Here is a 16,553-nt window from a genome sequence, read left to right on the forward strand (position 1 = left end):
CTATTTATCTGAGTGGTTAACAAGAGGAAGGATTTCTCCCACACTCCAAAGACATGAGTTGTGGGCTGCTTGACATTTCCAAATTGCCCATAGTGTATGATTGTGTGTGTTCAGTTTTTGGCCCACTATTGTTCTCTGGTTATCTGAATTAATTAATAAAACAGATTGAATGTGTTGTTGCTTTACTCATTCGCTATGACCATGCTATTTACTTAACTAATAAAACTATTTGAAGTTCATTTGGTTCCAACATGCATAGTGAGGTTTTAATGTTGAAATGAAGTGCGCAAATATAAGGTTGTATATAATGTTTCCAGTTTTTAGATGGAAACAAAAAAAAACCTAATGTACGTTTCTGGGATTTGCATGACAAGTATTTTACTTACAGTACTGTGCAAAAGTCTTGGCACATACAAAAATATGGAATAAGCAAAAGATGCTTTTGAAAACATTTCTGCATAAAATAAACTTCTATAAAAAGCAATAAAGAATAATAAAATAAACAGTCAATATTTGGAGTTAAAACTAATTGCCTAAAATTAGGAGTTGTAGACACAGATTTGTGCACTTTTATGAGAAAACAGTTGTTAGGTTTTACTGAGTTTGCTGGAGAATATGAGTTCGTCTGGTAACTTTGTTACACTCGCTCCTTTCTATTTTTATGCAAACCCCAGGAGCGTACATTATGTTTTCTGTTTCCATCTGAAAACTGGTCTGTCTTGTACCATATATTTTTTCTTTACAGCCGTGCATATATTCTCCTATAACAAAATTGGTACATCTTATAATATGGTGCTTAAGACCTTTGCACAGTACTGTATGTGACAATATGTAAATATGCAGAACTGTTAATTAATCATTATCCCTTAATTAAAGACCAAATGTTTGTAAATGTGTGGCTTTAAGTGAGCTGTAAATGTCTCAGAGGTCAAACTGCTTCAAACTGTGGCCATGCTATTGAAAAAATAATTTACCAACCCTGTATAACTCAAGGCTTTTAAACCTAAAAAATTTACACCTTCTGTAATTTTTTTTGACACTTGTGTCTTGGTGTCACCCTGAACAACGAGGGATGCTTCCTATATCCACTGTGTTCCTGTAATATTTTTTTTAAATCACCCACCAGTACTATTGGATCACACATGACTCACTGGCAGGAACACAAAACACTATAGGCTATTGTTGCTGCTGTGCTGGTCGTGCTCTGTACAATGGCATTGTTTTGCTGGCGTACAGCAGCACCCCCTCATCACTACAGTTAGATACAGTCACAGAGGGAGACGGCACGGGCCGAGCATGTCCTCATCAGCTACCGGTTAAACACAATGCTAAGTGTTTTACCGCATGAAAGACACTGATAACGCTACGTGAATTAGTCACTGTTTCAGTCCACATTTCAATTATTTGAATCTGTAGAGAGGAAAGCTGAGGTTTTAATGCTTGTCACTTCAGCTCCTCATGACAAAGAAAAGTGTAAGTCCATAATCATACTGTATATTGCTCACACAAATCCACACAAAATAGCCCAAACTGTCTGTATAAAATATAAGAAGGTCATAATCTATATAACATTTGTAAATGTATTCGAAAAGATTTATTTTTAGAACATATGTATTATAAGAAAATTCCATTCTCATGGAGGTTCTTTTTCAGACAGCATTCATTTAAAGCAAAATTAATCACATCAATTTTTTGGTGTTTTTGTTTTTAAACAGCGTTAACACATTATTACAGGAGCGACTTTGTCGGATGTCTTTATTTTTTTTCCAAACATGAATAAATACTCACACAAAGAAAGAGAGAAAGAGAGAAAGAGATGGTTAGACGACGAAGATGAAAAACTAAACAATTACACTTTTTTTTTCATCACATCATTCATTGCCCAGTCAGACACTAACAGTGAATAATAAAAAAATATTAACATTAACTGGAATGGATGATGATAGGGCAAACTAGCAGAGGGGGTTGGGATGGGCTCAACTGCAGTCGGAGTGGCCTATTAAACATAACCTTTAACCTGCGTGCTCCCCCCAGCCCTGCGTGGACTGCTCTCTCCACTGCTGAAGGTGGGCGATGAGGGGATTCCAGGTGGGCTGGAGCCAGCGTAAAGCAGAGATCCTCCAATAAGCATGAGGCCTGAGCCTCCCCAGCCCAGGTAGAGAGCAGGGCCGAGTTCACGCTTGTGTGGCGCCGCCACGTACGGGTTGTAGAAATCCTTGATGATGGAGTGGGCCGTCCAGCACACGGGCACGAGGTAGAGGAACCCCGCAACGGCGAAGAGTATACCGGAGATGCGAGCCATCCGTGCCTCCAAGCTGGGCTGACCGACACACTTGGTGCACTTGATTCCCAGAACGCCGAGGGCCAGCGCCAGAGAGCAGAGCAGGATGGAGAGGATGGTGAGGCCACGCGCTGCCTGCATGTCACTGGGTAGAGCCAGCATACTGTCGTACACCTTGCACTGAATCTCGCCAGTGCTTTGCACGATACAGTTCATCCACAAGCCCTCCCACGTGATCTGCGCCGTCACAATGTTGTTCCCGATGAAGGCCGTGACGCGCCACATGGGCAGCATACACACCAGGAAGCCACCCACCCAGCCGATAATGGACATGACCAATCCTAGAAGCTGCATGCCCGTCGTCGCCATGCTAACTTTCAGGTGTGATGTTGCCTTCTATTGTTTGGGCGTCCAGATGAAAAAAAAAAAACGTTTTGGGTAAGCTTCAGCTGAGCTTGATGTAGCTTTTCTGCTTTAGTAAGAGTCCTCAATCCTGTATCCTGTGTGTCAAATGGACCTAGAATATGAAAAGCATAAAGATAATCCCTTTTAAAACTTTGTGTTTCTCATCTTGGAACATTTATTTAATGTATACTCTTACTAAACATCCCTTTAATACAATTAATTCAGTTTATGAGTTTATTTGCCCCTCCTGAATTTATAATCCCACTATGTGATACAGTGTCACTCAGACACTTTGCTTCATGTCACCTTGAAAGCTGAGATCTAAATCTACATCTGGATTTCCTTAAAGCTGCTGACAACATCTGGTATTAACAGTGTTCTATAATAAACAATGTAAAATATACATAAATAATCTATCTATCTATCTATCTATCTATCTATCTATCTATCCATCCATCCATCCATCCATCCATCCATCCATCCATCTACCTATCTATTGTAATAATTTGTCATGTCTATTTTTTATATTATTAAACAGCATAGCCAAGAATGCACCCTTGGATTTACAATTTTTTTTTTTTGGCCAAATGTCTTTTCCTCTAAATGGCATAATGTAGTTTCTCTGAGTTCTTCTTCTGTAGGACCCTTTATAAAATTTACTTTGAACATCACTTTGATCTCTACTAAAATGAATAATATTGTATGGAAAGCATCCCAAAAACATACTGTACGATTCATCCACATTATTCCTAGAAACACATCATCGAAGCGACCCATCATAAATATTTAGGGGTCTGGCGTAAACAGGGAGCCAATGCCGGATTCCAGCGGATGTGTTAGAGAATGAATCCTTTTCACGCTGACGGTGGGTGTCGAGCTACGCCTGGTGGGGCGAGTAGATTATCTCAGAAAAAAACATGAGGAGTCTGAGGAACACAAGGAGCTTTCATGGTTTCGTTCAGAGTGGGACAAGGAGCGTAGCGTCTGTTCGTTCCTCAGTGTTTCCTCAATGATCAAGATGTTTTTTCACAAGAGCCACTCCTCATGCCCTTATAACTTTTTATCTTATACTAAAAGAGAAATAAAATAAACTAGCAACACTTTTGATTTATATTACGCAGCAGTTCTCCTCATAGTTCTTTCTTTTATGTTTGTCTTAGGTTTTAAAATCGAACTTAATAGCTGATGATGTTCAGTTTCGATTAACATTTTGATTAGAAGTAAACTGAGGTGTGTTACCTGAAGCCGGCTCGTCCTCTCAGCAGGTTGAGGTGTCTCCGATGCTCGGGATGAAGGTGATAGAGGCACGGTGAGGTACAGAGGTACAGTGTGATTCGAGCTGCACTGAAGACTGACCAGTACGTAACGAAATGAGATAGAGAGAGACAGAGAAGGAGAAAGAGAGAGAAAGAGAAAGAGAGGCTGCCCTCTGCGATGCCAGCGCGGGTCTGTGGGACGGTGGGCAGAAGCATGCGCTTGTGTGTGTGTGCGCGTTCAGGGCACTGTGTGTGTGTCTGTTCGTGTGTCCTAGTGTGTGTCCCTCAGTGCCTGGTGGACCAACACAATGAGTTGCTGTTCTGTCGCCCTCGCGACCTGGATCCCCCCCATCCCCATCCCTTATTCTCCTCCATCCTCTTTTTCATCTCTCGCCTTCTCTGACTCCTGTTCTTACACCGTTTCTTCTTTTCACCTTCGCTTCACCCCTAGTTTTTTTTTTGTTGTTGAATGAATGTAGAGTAAAGACAGCAAATTCCTAAAAGCACTCATCAACGTATTTTGCTTGTTTATGGGGTTTATAATGTTATTTGAGGAATAACACGGTGTTGTAGGAGTGCAGTTATAGGGAATCTAGTTTTCCCTGTAATGAAACATCCTGAAGTGTTTTATTCCTCTTACACCACAGCGATAATTAAAATTGATCTATTTAGTCCTAAATTCACTTGTTATAGCAGCTACTGTATACTATATACTGTATATTCCTTTTATTGGAAATGAAGTTAAACGAATATTCTCATCTGTCTTAAAGATATTCGAAAATGTATAGATTTCTTTTTTTGGGACGATTTGGAAGCACTCACTCTCCACACTCACCATATCGACGTTTACGCACATTTTTTTTAATCAGTTCATGTCCAGGGACAAATTGTTTCCTACAGTATGTTGTATATTAACAATTATGATAAAAAATTAATACCTAAATATAAACCTGTTATTTAAAGTATACCTTGTATTCAGTGGCGGCTGGTGCTAAATCTTTTGTCAGGGGGCTCAAACAAAATTAAAAAAGTTAAACTTTAAATATTCGCCTGTAAATAGCCATAAGAAGTGCTGTAAGCTCGGCCATGATCACTCGACCGCTGCTTAATCAGAAGGTCAGGTCGATCTGGTCCAAGCTCTTTAACTTTCTTTTTAACTTTCTTCGTCTGTTCGCCTTGCAAAGCGGTATTTTAGCAAAGAAATTACAGAATTATCTTTCATATGTATCTGGCTTCCACATCCATTACTATTCAATACATTAACTTCAATACATTAACAATACATCCATTACTATTCAATACATTAATCTGCTGACTGTTAATAAGACTTATTGAGAATGGTCCAATCATATGAGCCCAAATATTTAAAAACAATATTGGCTGATTCGTTAAGAACAAAAGTGGAAGGGTTCGGGGCGCACAGAGCTGCGCCCCAAGGATGATTTGAAAAAATCCAATTAGAGATCAGCCTCAAATATCATGCTTTTAAAAATTCACGGGCCACTCGTTTTTCCGGCGCCCCGCGTACACGAATACAAATGAACGTAATACAATTTAGATTTTTTTTCATTGTAAATAAATTTTATTAAGAATTACAACGGAAAACTAAATGACTTTATTTCATTATTAAAATAAATATATTATGTTCTGTATTTATTTAGAAAAATTATAATATAAATCAAAGTACAATCCTTCATAAGCACAATCAAATCAAATCAAATCAATTAGATTTATTGATGATTATAATTGATCAAATTTAATTGATTGTATATTTAATTTAACACAGAGTTCCTTAGAGCTCATTAAAGGGTTAAATTGTAATAACACAGTAATAACACAGACCGGTTTAGATAATACAGGAATTAGTGGTGATGATGAGCGGCTCAGCGTTTTTGCCTCCATGCGGTCGTCCGGGGTTAAAAATAGGATGGAGTCTTTCAGTAAACTTGTCTGTAAAGGTGTGGATATGAATCCCTGAGTCAGGACAGAAGAAGGACACACGTCCCCCGTTGTAGTCCAGATAAATGCCCACCTTTCTAGTTTTAGATTTGAGAGCCAGACAGGTCGGTGGCAGTGTGTTGGCCATGTACTGATTCCCGTTTCTCAAGCTGAGCGTCCAGAAGCCGTTTGCAGGACTGACGGTAAATTTCCCCTTCCTGTTAACAGTCTGCTTGACCACACCGAGGTCCCAGTCTGTCTTGTCTCCTACATCTACTTCCCAGTAGTATCTACCTGAAATGAAGGCTTCCTTAGACAACACATTGGTCACGCGGTCAAACCTTTTGGGATTTTCTGGGACCTCCTGCTGCTTGTCAGTGTGTCTGACCTGCTTCCTGTCGTCTGAGATGAAGAGCTGGGGGTGAGCCGTGCGAGAGTTCAGTCTGATGTCCGCTGTGAGGACGGGACACAATCAGTTCAGTGTAACCACAACACAAATGTTTTAGGAGACATTTATTAGACATGAGCATACCTGTGTATATCTGTAACCGCTTCAGCTCTGTGAAACCAAACAAAGTACATTCAGTTCAATTTTAATTCATCCTTAAACATTCCTTGTTGTTATTTTTCCTTCTTAGTCCCTCCATATATCAATCCCCAAAGGGGTCTGTACAGTAGGTGCATTGCATTTACAAACAGAAAAGAAATTAAGAACTTCTCAGAATTATGACTTTCTACCATATATCAGTTATGATTTCATAACTAGCACCCAATAAGTCATAATTATTACTTACTGTCTTGTAATTATGACTTACAACCTTATATGACTTACTACTGTAACTTATACCAATATATAGGCTTACTAACTAAATTATGACTTACTATCTCGGAATCATGACTTACTATTTTAAATCACTTACAATTTTATAATTATTACTTCTTAACTCATATCACTTATGATCCCAGAATTATGATTTACTACACTGCCTGATCTACAAAGGCACTGATCTCATTTTATTGCTATATACTGTAGCTTTGCTGGGCCTTGACCTGACCAGCAGCAACCCTAGATCATACAGTGTACAGTGGACACTATGCATGATGCACAAATCATTCTGGAATAGGCTCAGTCCAGACCACATGACCTCTTTCCATTACTCCAAAGTTAAAAAAAATAATAATAATTACCCAGTGTAAAGGTTACTGAGTTACTTTTTTAAAGACAGGGGGGCGGGGAAGGGGGACTCTAGTGTAGTTAAAAAAACAAGTAGATATAAATCTCAAACTAGTTTTTAGTTGATGGAACACCTTTTCATAATAAAGCTGTTGCCTTTGTTGTGCTTGAAATCAAAGTGGTCACTTAAATATGACCAGGCGTTTGATTTAAAGAATTTGATGGCATTTCACTTTCAGCTGGGTCTGCATCACTGGCATCTGTTTTGTCCGTCTCCATCGTTCCATAGGAATTCATTTGATAATGTGTTGAATCTTAGACATATAACTTACTAACTCACAATTATATCTTACTTACTTATTATTATGACATACAAACTTATTATTATGACTTATGTTACTATTATGAGTTAGTAAGTAAGTAAGTAAGAAAAAGTTCTCTGTTTTAATTTTTATTTTGTGAATGCGATGCGTTTTTGTAAAGTTGATATCTGCATTATTATTATTATTATTATTATTATATTAGTGTCTGCTTTACAAGTTTAACAACAAAAATATCACAATTCATATATTTTATATCTAAATTATAGGACTTTTTATGTATACCAGTGATTAACCAATGTTCTTTTATTGCATTGTTTTCTTTCAGGTCTGCATTATTTTTCTTGTATTTTATATAATTTATGTCGTTTACCTGGCTTTTTTTTACTTTATTAATTTCTTTATTTAAGTCAAAGGTATTCATTTTTAGCCTCACAACTGCTATAACCTTGTTGGTTCATATTTGTGTTAAAACGCACTGCTCACACAGTACAAACCTGCTTTAGAGAGTTTCTTTTCTTCTGTCCTGACAGCGTTTATGAAATCAGTCACAGCTTTCCTGGCAAATCCCACACATGGTTCTGTCTCTAGTGTGACCTTTGACCAGTCCCTCATCTCTCTGGGTAAATGAATGAAGCTCTACAGATAAGACAAAAAAAAACAAGTGCTGACCAGGGTTTTTTTTTTTGTACTTGTATGATAAAAATCAGCTCACACATGCATCTCAACCTAGCTCGCAATTTAAATTGGAGTCATACTTATCAGTAATGTAGAAAAATAAATATTTAATTTCAAATAAATATATTTGAGCCACTTATGTAAATTTAATGCATGCAGGTCTGATAGAATTAAAACATCAAATCATATTTATGGCCAAAAGTACATTCCCCTGATGTCAAGATACGTTTCTCATGTAACTGCCTCCATGTGTATGCACAGCCCCATCTGCTGGTGCAAATACCAATATGGATGCCTAGGACATGTCATTATGTCAACAGACAAAATGGTATTTTACTTGCACTAATCTTCAAGTGGATTCCTAAAAATATGACGATTATTGTCTTATCAGGGTTAATGTTATCTTCATTTACTCTAAACAACTTGAAAAATTCAGATTTACTAATTATACTGTATTTCAACATATAACCATCCACTCTATGCATAAACCTGGGTAGTTCCCCTTCTGCTATAGTAAACATTTGTAAAAATAAAATAAATAAAAATAATAATTGCTATTGTTTATCCTGATAATGTACCTCACCTTTCTCAGATACTCCTTGCTATCTAGAAGATCCCCTGGTGTCATCTGTCTACTTTCCAGCTCAGTGATCTCAATCTCCAGTTCCTTGACGAGTCGGTCCACTCGATTCTCAGCCTCTTGCTGTTTCTCCTCCACCTCTGCCACCACTGCTTTGTGTGCTGCCTCCACCGCACTGAGGAGGGTAGAGAAGACCCTATGACTCTCCTGCACCTCACGCAGACACGAGCTCTGATCGGGGGAACATATCGAGAGACATTATAATGTCTTATAATGTCAGCCTCACCACACTCCACTCAACAGTCTATTTAGAGAGACCGCCATGTTAAAACACATTGTGAATCATGGAGTCTGTTTAGAGTTGACCTCTAAGTTGTCCACAGACAATGATCGATTTTTGTGGCAGTTCCAGGTTCTCAGACCAAACCCTTAATTGTACCAACTGACATGGAGACCAATATGGCTAAATAAAAATCCTTTTTTTTTTTTTTTTTAGTTTGAGTTTAGTATAACTGTTGTGGTTTGCTATAGGATTTTAATACTCTTACAATTTTTCCAAGTTGCACAACATTCTACTTAACGTCAGGAGATTGGCTTTGGGTTTGAGATTGAATGGGTTTGAATACCAATGATAATACAGCCATGTCAGCGAGGGAGCTGCAAACTTTCTTCACCCTGTCAGTCTCAGGCATATTAGCCAATCATAGGCATCTGTAAACTCATGTATGCAAAAGAGGGCAGTTAGGACTTCTTCAAAACTATGAAGCAGCAGTTTAAAGGAGATGCTGTGAATGAAGGAATTAATTCATGTCCTGCATCCAGTTGTATCCCAATTTGATTAAAAACTCAAGTAGATTTTTGACATGTTTTCTCAAAATAGTGGGTCATCTATTGATATAAGTATGTTTGCCCAATTAGAGCACGTTATATAATCATTCTGAATACTGTTATCGATCAGTCTGTTACTGATTCTTTATATCGCTTATGCTGTACAGAGTGAAAAGAGGCCTATCCCATGTGACTCAGGGCACACGGCAGGGTACACCCTGCTTCTAAGACAGTTTGTCACCCACCGACTCACTCACACATTTATTCATACATTATGGGCAATTTGAAAACAACTTTTAAAAACAAATCTGCATGTCTTTGGACTTAAGGAGGAAACCAGAATACCAAGAGGAAAGCCTCCAAGCATGAAGGGACCATACAGTACAAACTCATACCTACACACAGACCCAAGGGAATTGAACCCAAGTTGCTGGAGGTGCTAGGCCACAACACCAACCAGTACATGTTACCTTATATATGTGACCCAGGACTAAAATTATTTTTGGGATTCACTGTTTTCTACATAAAATTATATGTAGAATAGGTTTATGTACATAGACAACAGTGAATCGCAAAAAAAGAACAACCAACTAAGTAAACAACATAACATCCTTTAGCTGGGTTTTCACAGACTGGATCAAACATTTATTTCAATTTCTAATTCTGGATATATTATAAAGAGGCATGTATTTGCTAACAATATAAGAAAATAAGTTAATTTTGCTTGTTGGATCGTTGGAGTTTTGTGAGACTCACCTTTAGCACTTTAAGAGACTGCTTGAGTTTATCCATTTTCTGAACCCTCTCTTTGATCATGTGATCCACCTCTGCTTGTGTTTTCTCTACCTGCACATGCATTTGAAACCAGACAACAAATCCAGTATTTAGGTAATTTAGTCAAAAATCAAGTTTAGGATTTTTGAAACTATTCCCCACCAAATAAAATAGTAAAATAGCTTCCTACCGGCTCATTTAAAAGTCCACCCACACTGACGGACTTTGCTATTCCATCTAGCCGTGATTTCCTGTACTGCTCTGTAACGTCTGCCAGTATGCGATTCACATTGAGGTGAGGTCTGGAGACGAAGGTCTTTCTGCATAGAGGACATTTGCCCGCGCCGGATTGGCTCCAGTATTTACGTAGGCACACTTTACAGAAGCTGTGACCACATGGTGTTGTGACTGGACTGCTGAAGATGTCCTCACACAGTGAGCACAGGAAGTGCTTCTCTGACAGGAGACTAAAAGTCGAAGCCATCCCCTGGAAACATACAGTATGTACAGAACTTAAAGCAAATCAGGGCATGTTCATTTAGAATCCTGATCAATCGCAAGGAATCCTGTGTAGTATGTGAAGCAATGCAGGACATGAGTTGATGCAGCAAGAAGAATAAAAGAAAGAAAAACAACAATTAAACCTGAAGTTCTTTAGTGTCCCATAGAAGTGTTTTATTCCTCTTATCCTATAGCAGTTTCCCAACATTGTAAATTGTATGCATTTATAATTACATTTAATGTTCTTGGAATGTTTATTAAACGAGTTTAAGTTACTATATGAACAGTTTTCCATCATTGATCGCTCTCTCTCTCTCTCTCTCTCTCTCTGTTGTTGTTGCTACTTAATTATCAAATGCCATATAATTTATTTCATAGCATTGAAAATCAGTATTGTCCTAGAATGTAGAAAATAAATAATAGAAATAAACGTGTGTCCAAACTTATGACTGGTACTGTATATAAAAACACATTAATAATAACCTCTGACTTAAATTACTGTTAGAAATATTGCTATAGAGCTGCTATACTAGAAAATTGAACACCTTTTGACGAAAATTGAGAATTCTACACTGTTGTTGTATAAAGTACAGTTGATACACACCACAGAATGAGGAACTGCACTATTTATATAGAATTTCTTAAGAAACTAGAAAAAAAAAGACGATTGTGGAGTTTGAATGGTCATGGTTCTGTTCATTCAGTAACTAAGTCAAACTAGACAAAAAGCTGGGTGTGGGCTAAAACCAAACCACCCCAGAGTTTCAAGATAATGTTTACATTTGAAAATGTATAGGACTTCTTTGTCTGGACACCCAAAATCCCCGACTACAAAACAGGATGAATTTGAGAAGTATTTAAATACCACATCACCGATCTTTCACTTGCCCAGAGAATTGAACACTACAGAAACTGATGAGTCATTGCACTGGATCAGAGTACGCTTGTTGTGAAGTGTTTTGTGGAAATGCATTGTGATCTAGATATTCAGTGTTTCCATGAAAGTGCAAGAGACGCCGAGAGAAGTGGCATACCAGAGAACAGGTTTTACCAGAAAATCTACTAGACAAAAAAAAAAAAAACAGAGCTGAGGGAGACATTCCTTGAATTCCGGAAAAACTCTAAGCTTCAACATGTTCGTAATGTCATTTCTTGAGCAATAATATTTATAACATTGAAGTAATTTGCTATTAAATGTTAAGGTTAGTATCATATTTGCTCTCGTTATAACGGCTTAAAATTCACCAATCAGTTCTTAAAGAGAACACACAGTTGTTAAACATAATTATAATTCTATACATTTTGCCTTCCTTCAATGAAGTTCAGGATATTATGTGTGTGTGTGTGTGTGTGTGTGTGTGTGTGTGTGTGGTTGAATCTTATATATAGTAATTGTGGTTTGGTTTAATCTTACCTGAATGTTCAGGAGTGTGTTGAACAAACTCTGCTTCCGTGCTTCTCCTACAACACTTCCTCTACTAGTGAGTTGTGTTACATGTGTACAGGAGTGTTCAGGTCGAGAAGGAGGACACACCCATGTCCTGCTATACAATGTAAAAACAGCATGAGCTTAAAGAGAAAAAAAGACTACACCAAAAACAGTGGATGCAAAATATGTTATATATATATATATATATATATATATATATATATATATATATATATATATATATATATATATATATATAAAACATATTCCAGAATTCCGGGTACATTTCAACTAGAGAACTAAAACTAAACACACTTCACATTTTATAAAATATATTTGCTGATCTTAAACTTGTAAAATTAAAAATATTTTTTTCTAAAAATTAATGTACTAACATTCAAAAAATCTTTCAATTCTGTTGTAGAACAAATGTGACAATTTAAAACACGTCTTCCCTAAGAAAACACCTGTCTCTTCATTCTAATAAGATCTAAACTTTTGTTTTGGAGTAAAAATATCAACACATTAAACTGAAAAGTTGCCAAGCTGGTGTGCATTTTCTCTAAGCATAGCTTCGAAAATTAATTAAATTCTGTAATGTTTTATGTAGTAAGTGTACTAGTTAGGCTACTTAAGCTTTTGATCAATTTGCTAACAATAAAACAAATATAATGATTTTTTTTAAAGCAAAACCTTAAACAAACAGAGTTGACGTTGAGGGGAAACAGAGTTAATACCAATAACAGATTGACCACCCATAGTTAAAAGATCAAAAACAACATGAAGTTAAATATTAACTGCATGTGTCTTATGCATTACTGATCGGGAACATAAATTGCAGTAGCTGCTCTCTCACAACCTGGTCATGCGAATCAGTTATTGGCAATTTCTGTCCATATATCTATGTTTATTTCTACATGACGTGCCAATATTAGGGGGTGAGGGGTGATTCTGAGAACATCATCAACAAGGTACGACAACCTATCCTCAAGGTTTGGTCATAGGAAGCAATTTCTCCCAACTTGCTTGTGCATGCATGGTACTTTTGTTTTTTGCATGTGTCTTAATGACTTCAACGATGGTCCCAAGATAAAATTCATCATCAGATTTGATTATACACCACTGATATCCAATTATATCCTTGGTTTTTCCAGTTGATTTAATTTGCTTTCTGTGTTTGTTGCTCTTCAATAATGTCAAAGAGGCTTGGCTAAACAATACATTTAGTGGTGGCATAAAGGATGGGCTGAGCATCAAATTTAAACCTTGTGTGTTGTGACATGTACACTTAAGGTTCTGCTTAGTAGAGCAGAGATAGCTAACATCTCTGTAAATGATCTTTCTTGGTCTGAGAGCGATCATCTGTTGGAGGCTCATTGTTGAAGGAATCACTAAGTTGTTTTGGCATCTTCTGTACAGCTTTTTAGCATCTTCCCACAGCTTCCTCATCAGTGTACATTTACATTTAGTCATTTGGCAGACGCTCTTATCCAGAGCGACTTACATTTTTATCTCATTACACATCTGAGCAGTTGAGGGTTAAGGGCCTTGCTCAAGGGCCCAACAGTGGTTGTGGGATTTGAACCTGGGATCTTCCGAACCGTAGTCCAATGCCTTAACCACTGAGCTACCCCTCTCTTGTGCCTCTTTCTAATACCTGCGCTTGTACCTCTGCTTCCTTACACCCAGATCGGCTTTACTGCTTTTGTGCCCTGCATTTTTCCTTTTGTGCCATGTCCTTTGTATTTTCTGCCTTCCATACAGGGTCGGCATCTTTCTAATGATATACAACAAATGTATAATTTACAGTAACATGTGCCAAAATCCATAAACAAAGAAAAAGAGATGCAAAATGCTTAAATGGTGATTTGGGAAAACTGTATTTGACTCCGTTACACATTGTCAACTCTGTTATAATTAGACATTTTGAACCCCTGACTGAGTTGACAATAACAGAGTTGACATTTTCTGCCATTTTGTGCTTTAGCTCAAGATGCTCACCTCAAACCAGATACCACACAGCATGATTAAAAACTGAATTTTATGAATTTTCATATTATTGTTTTTGAAAAGTGAATGAGGGATTAACTGCAATATCACAATAACAGATTTGACAAATAATTAATATACTATTGGTGCATCCTAAACATTTTGTACAAATTAGTGAGAGAAGTATAATGACATATCTTAAAGCCTTCCATCACATGCCTTTTTATACCTGAAGTAACAGAGTTGACCAGAACATAGGAACAGACACAAAATATTACTGAAATTACATATTATATATATATACTCAGAAAAGAAAAGAAACGTCCTCTGACTTTCAACTGTTTTCACTTTCAGTAAACTTAATGTGTAAATATTTGTATGAACACTAAAAAAGTCAACACCATAAGACATAAACTAAAAATGTTTCACAATGTGTCCCTGAATGAAGGGAGGCTCAAAATCAAAAGTACCAGTCAGTATCTGGTGTGGCCACCAGCTGCTTGAAGTACTGCAGTGCATCTCCTCCTCATGGACTGCCTATTGCGGACAGTCTGAGCACTGATGGAGGGATTGTGTGTTCCTGGTGTGACCCGGGCAGTTGTTGTGGCCATCCTGTACCTGTCACGCAGGTGTTATTCCGATGTACCGATCCTGTGCAGGTGTTGTTACACGTGGTCTTCCACTGCAAGGATGATCAGCTGTCCTTCCTGTCTCCCTGTAGCGCCATCTTAGACGTCTCACAGTGCGGACATGGCAATTTATCGCCCTAGGCACATCAGCAGTCCTCATGCCTCCCTGCAGCATGCCTAATGCACGTTCACGCAGATGAGCAGGGACCCTGGGCATCTTTCTTTGGGTGTTTTTCACAGTCAGTATACAAGTCTCTTTAGTGTCCTGCGTTTTTAGAACTGTGACCTTAAATGCCTACTTTCTGTAAGCCGTTAAGGTCTTAACGACCATTCCACAGGTGCATGTTAATTAATTGATTATGGTTAATTGAACATGCATGGAAAACATTGTTTAAACCCTTTACAATGAAGATCTTAACATTATTGTTGAAATACACAGTTTTTTTGCTGAGTATATATATAAAATAGATGTTTGATGCAAATGTTTGTATAACTTAAGAGAGTAAACACACAAAAAAATTTGACACCTAATTATTTCATGATACTGTAAGTCAAGTTGAAAGTAAAAATCTGAAGGCAAAGACAGTCAATAATAGGTTTAGCGGGTGTCCTTATGTTGATATTTTCAAGACAAAATGTCCCTAAAATATTTCATTAAAAAATATATATTTAGTGATAGCTTAATATAATTTGTGTTATTGTTTAAAACTGATTAAATTAAGTTTTTGTTTTTTTGAAAAATAACAGTTTTTTGGGGGGGAAATGCAAAATGTATCCCCAATTCTAGAATTAAATATAATGTATTTACTGTTTATTAGTATTATTATTATTTTAATTAACATAGAATTGTTTACATTTTTTATTAATATTTGGAAATATCAGGAAACAAATCAACCAAGCCATAGAATCTTTTAAGTATTAAACAAAAGTTCACAGTAATCCCCGCATTGTTATTTCCCCAAATTTGATTGGTCAGAATTCGTTGTTTAATTTTCTTTAACAGCTACTCTAACATAGTTAACATAATCATAATCAAGTCATAACAGGGAGTGACTTGTTTCACAGATATTACCCAACACTAAATGTAACAAAAGTGTAATGTGATGCTTTGAAAAAATTACTTAAAAAATAATGAATCAAGTTATTAGACTGCTTTACACCTCTACATCAGGTGTTTCACCCTTTACAAGCAAAATACAGATACATGTATAGAAATAATGACAACAACAATACTACTACTAATACTACTACTACTACTAATAATAATAATAATAATTGGAATAAAAATAATTATTATCAATAATAATAACTCTAAACTAAAAAGAGACATATCACATACTGTAGAAAGGCTGCACCAAAAGCGGACTAAATATGTACAGAAGTACTACTTAACATAGTCTCCATCACAAGCCATACATTTGTACCATCATTGAACCAACTCTTGAAACCTCTTTGAAAAGCCCCTTTGTCGCAGTTGATTGTCTCTTACTGCACTACAGAATGTTTACGGAGACGACACCGTTGACAAGAGCATTGTGCACACATGGATGTAGAAGTGGAGAAAAGAAAAAAGCAGCACTGAATACAACCCATGCAGTGGTGTGACAAATGATTCATACTAAACATCATTGTGCTCATTGTGACAAGACTAAATGAGTAAGTAATAAAAAAAAGTGGAGTGTTGTCTTGCCTTAACATGATTAATTTAAAGTAGCTACAGTATGTCACAGCATAACCTGACAAAAAAGGCAAATATCGTCCTGTAATATTA

The 16,553-nt window shown here is 37.0% G+C and overlaps 2 protein-coding genes across 2 annotated transcripts; both read right to left on the minus strand.

Annotated features, from left to right (window-relative positions):
* Positions 1-1,593: 1,593 nt before the first annotated feature.
* cldnk (claudin k) lies at positions 1,594-4,149 on the minus strand. Its single transcript, XM_053491839.1, has 2 exons — positions 3,926-4,149; positions 1,594-2,798 (listed from the first exon to the last, which is right to left on the minus strand). Exon 2 carries the CDS (start codon positions 2,648-2,650, stop codon positions 2,000-2,002), a length of 651 nt encoding a protein of 216 aa, XP_053347814.1. The 5' UTR covers positions 2,651-2,798; positions 3,926-4,149; the 3' UTR covers positions 1,594-1,999.
* Positions 4,150-5,602: 1,453 nt separating this feature from the next.
* On the minus strand, positions 5,603-12,215 carry btr02 (bloodthirsty-related gene family, member 2). Its single transcript, XM_053491833.1, has 7 exons — positions 12,150-12,215; positions 10,425-10,721; positions 10,217-10,306; positions 8,636-8,863; positions 7,872-8,013; positions 6,413-6,439; positions 5,603-6,333 (listed from the first exon to the last, which is right to left on the minus strand). The coding sequence occupies exons 2-7, from the start codon at positions 10,716-10,718 to the stop codon at positions 5,789-5,791; spliced, it is 1,326 nt and encodes a 441-aa protein (XP_053347808.1). The 5' UTR covers positions 10,719-10,721; positions 12,150-12,215; the 3' UTR covers positions 5,603-5,788.
* Positions 12,216-16,553: the final 4,338 nt, after the last annotated feature.

Source organism: Clarias gariepinus, chromosome 3, assembly GCF_024256425.1.
Source record: "Clarias gariepinus isolate MV-2021 ecotype Netherlands chromosome 3, CGAR_prim_01v2, whole genome shotgun sequence".
Lineage (NCBI taxonomy): Eukaryota > Metazoa > Chordata > Actinopteri > Siluriformes > Clariidae > Clarias > Clarias gariepinus.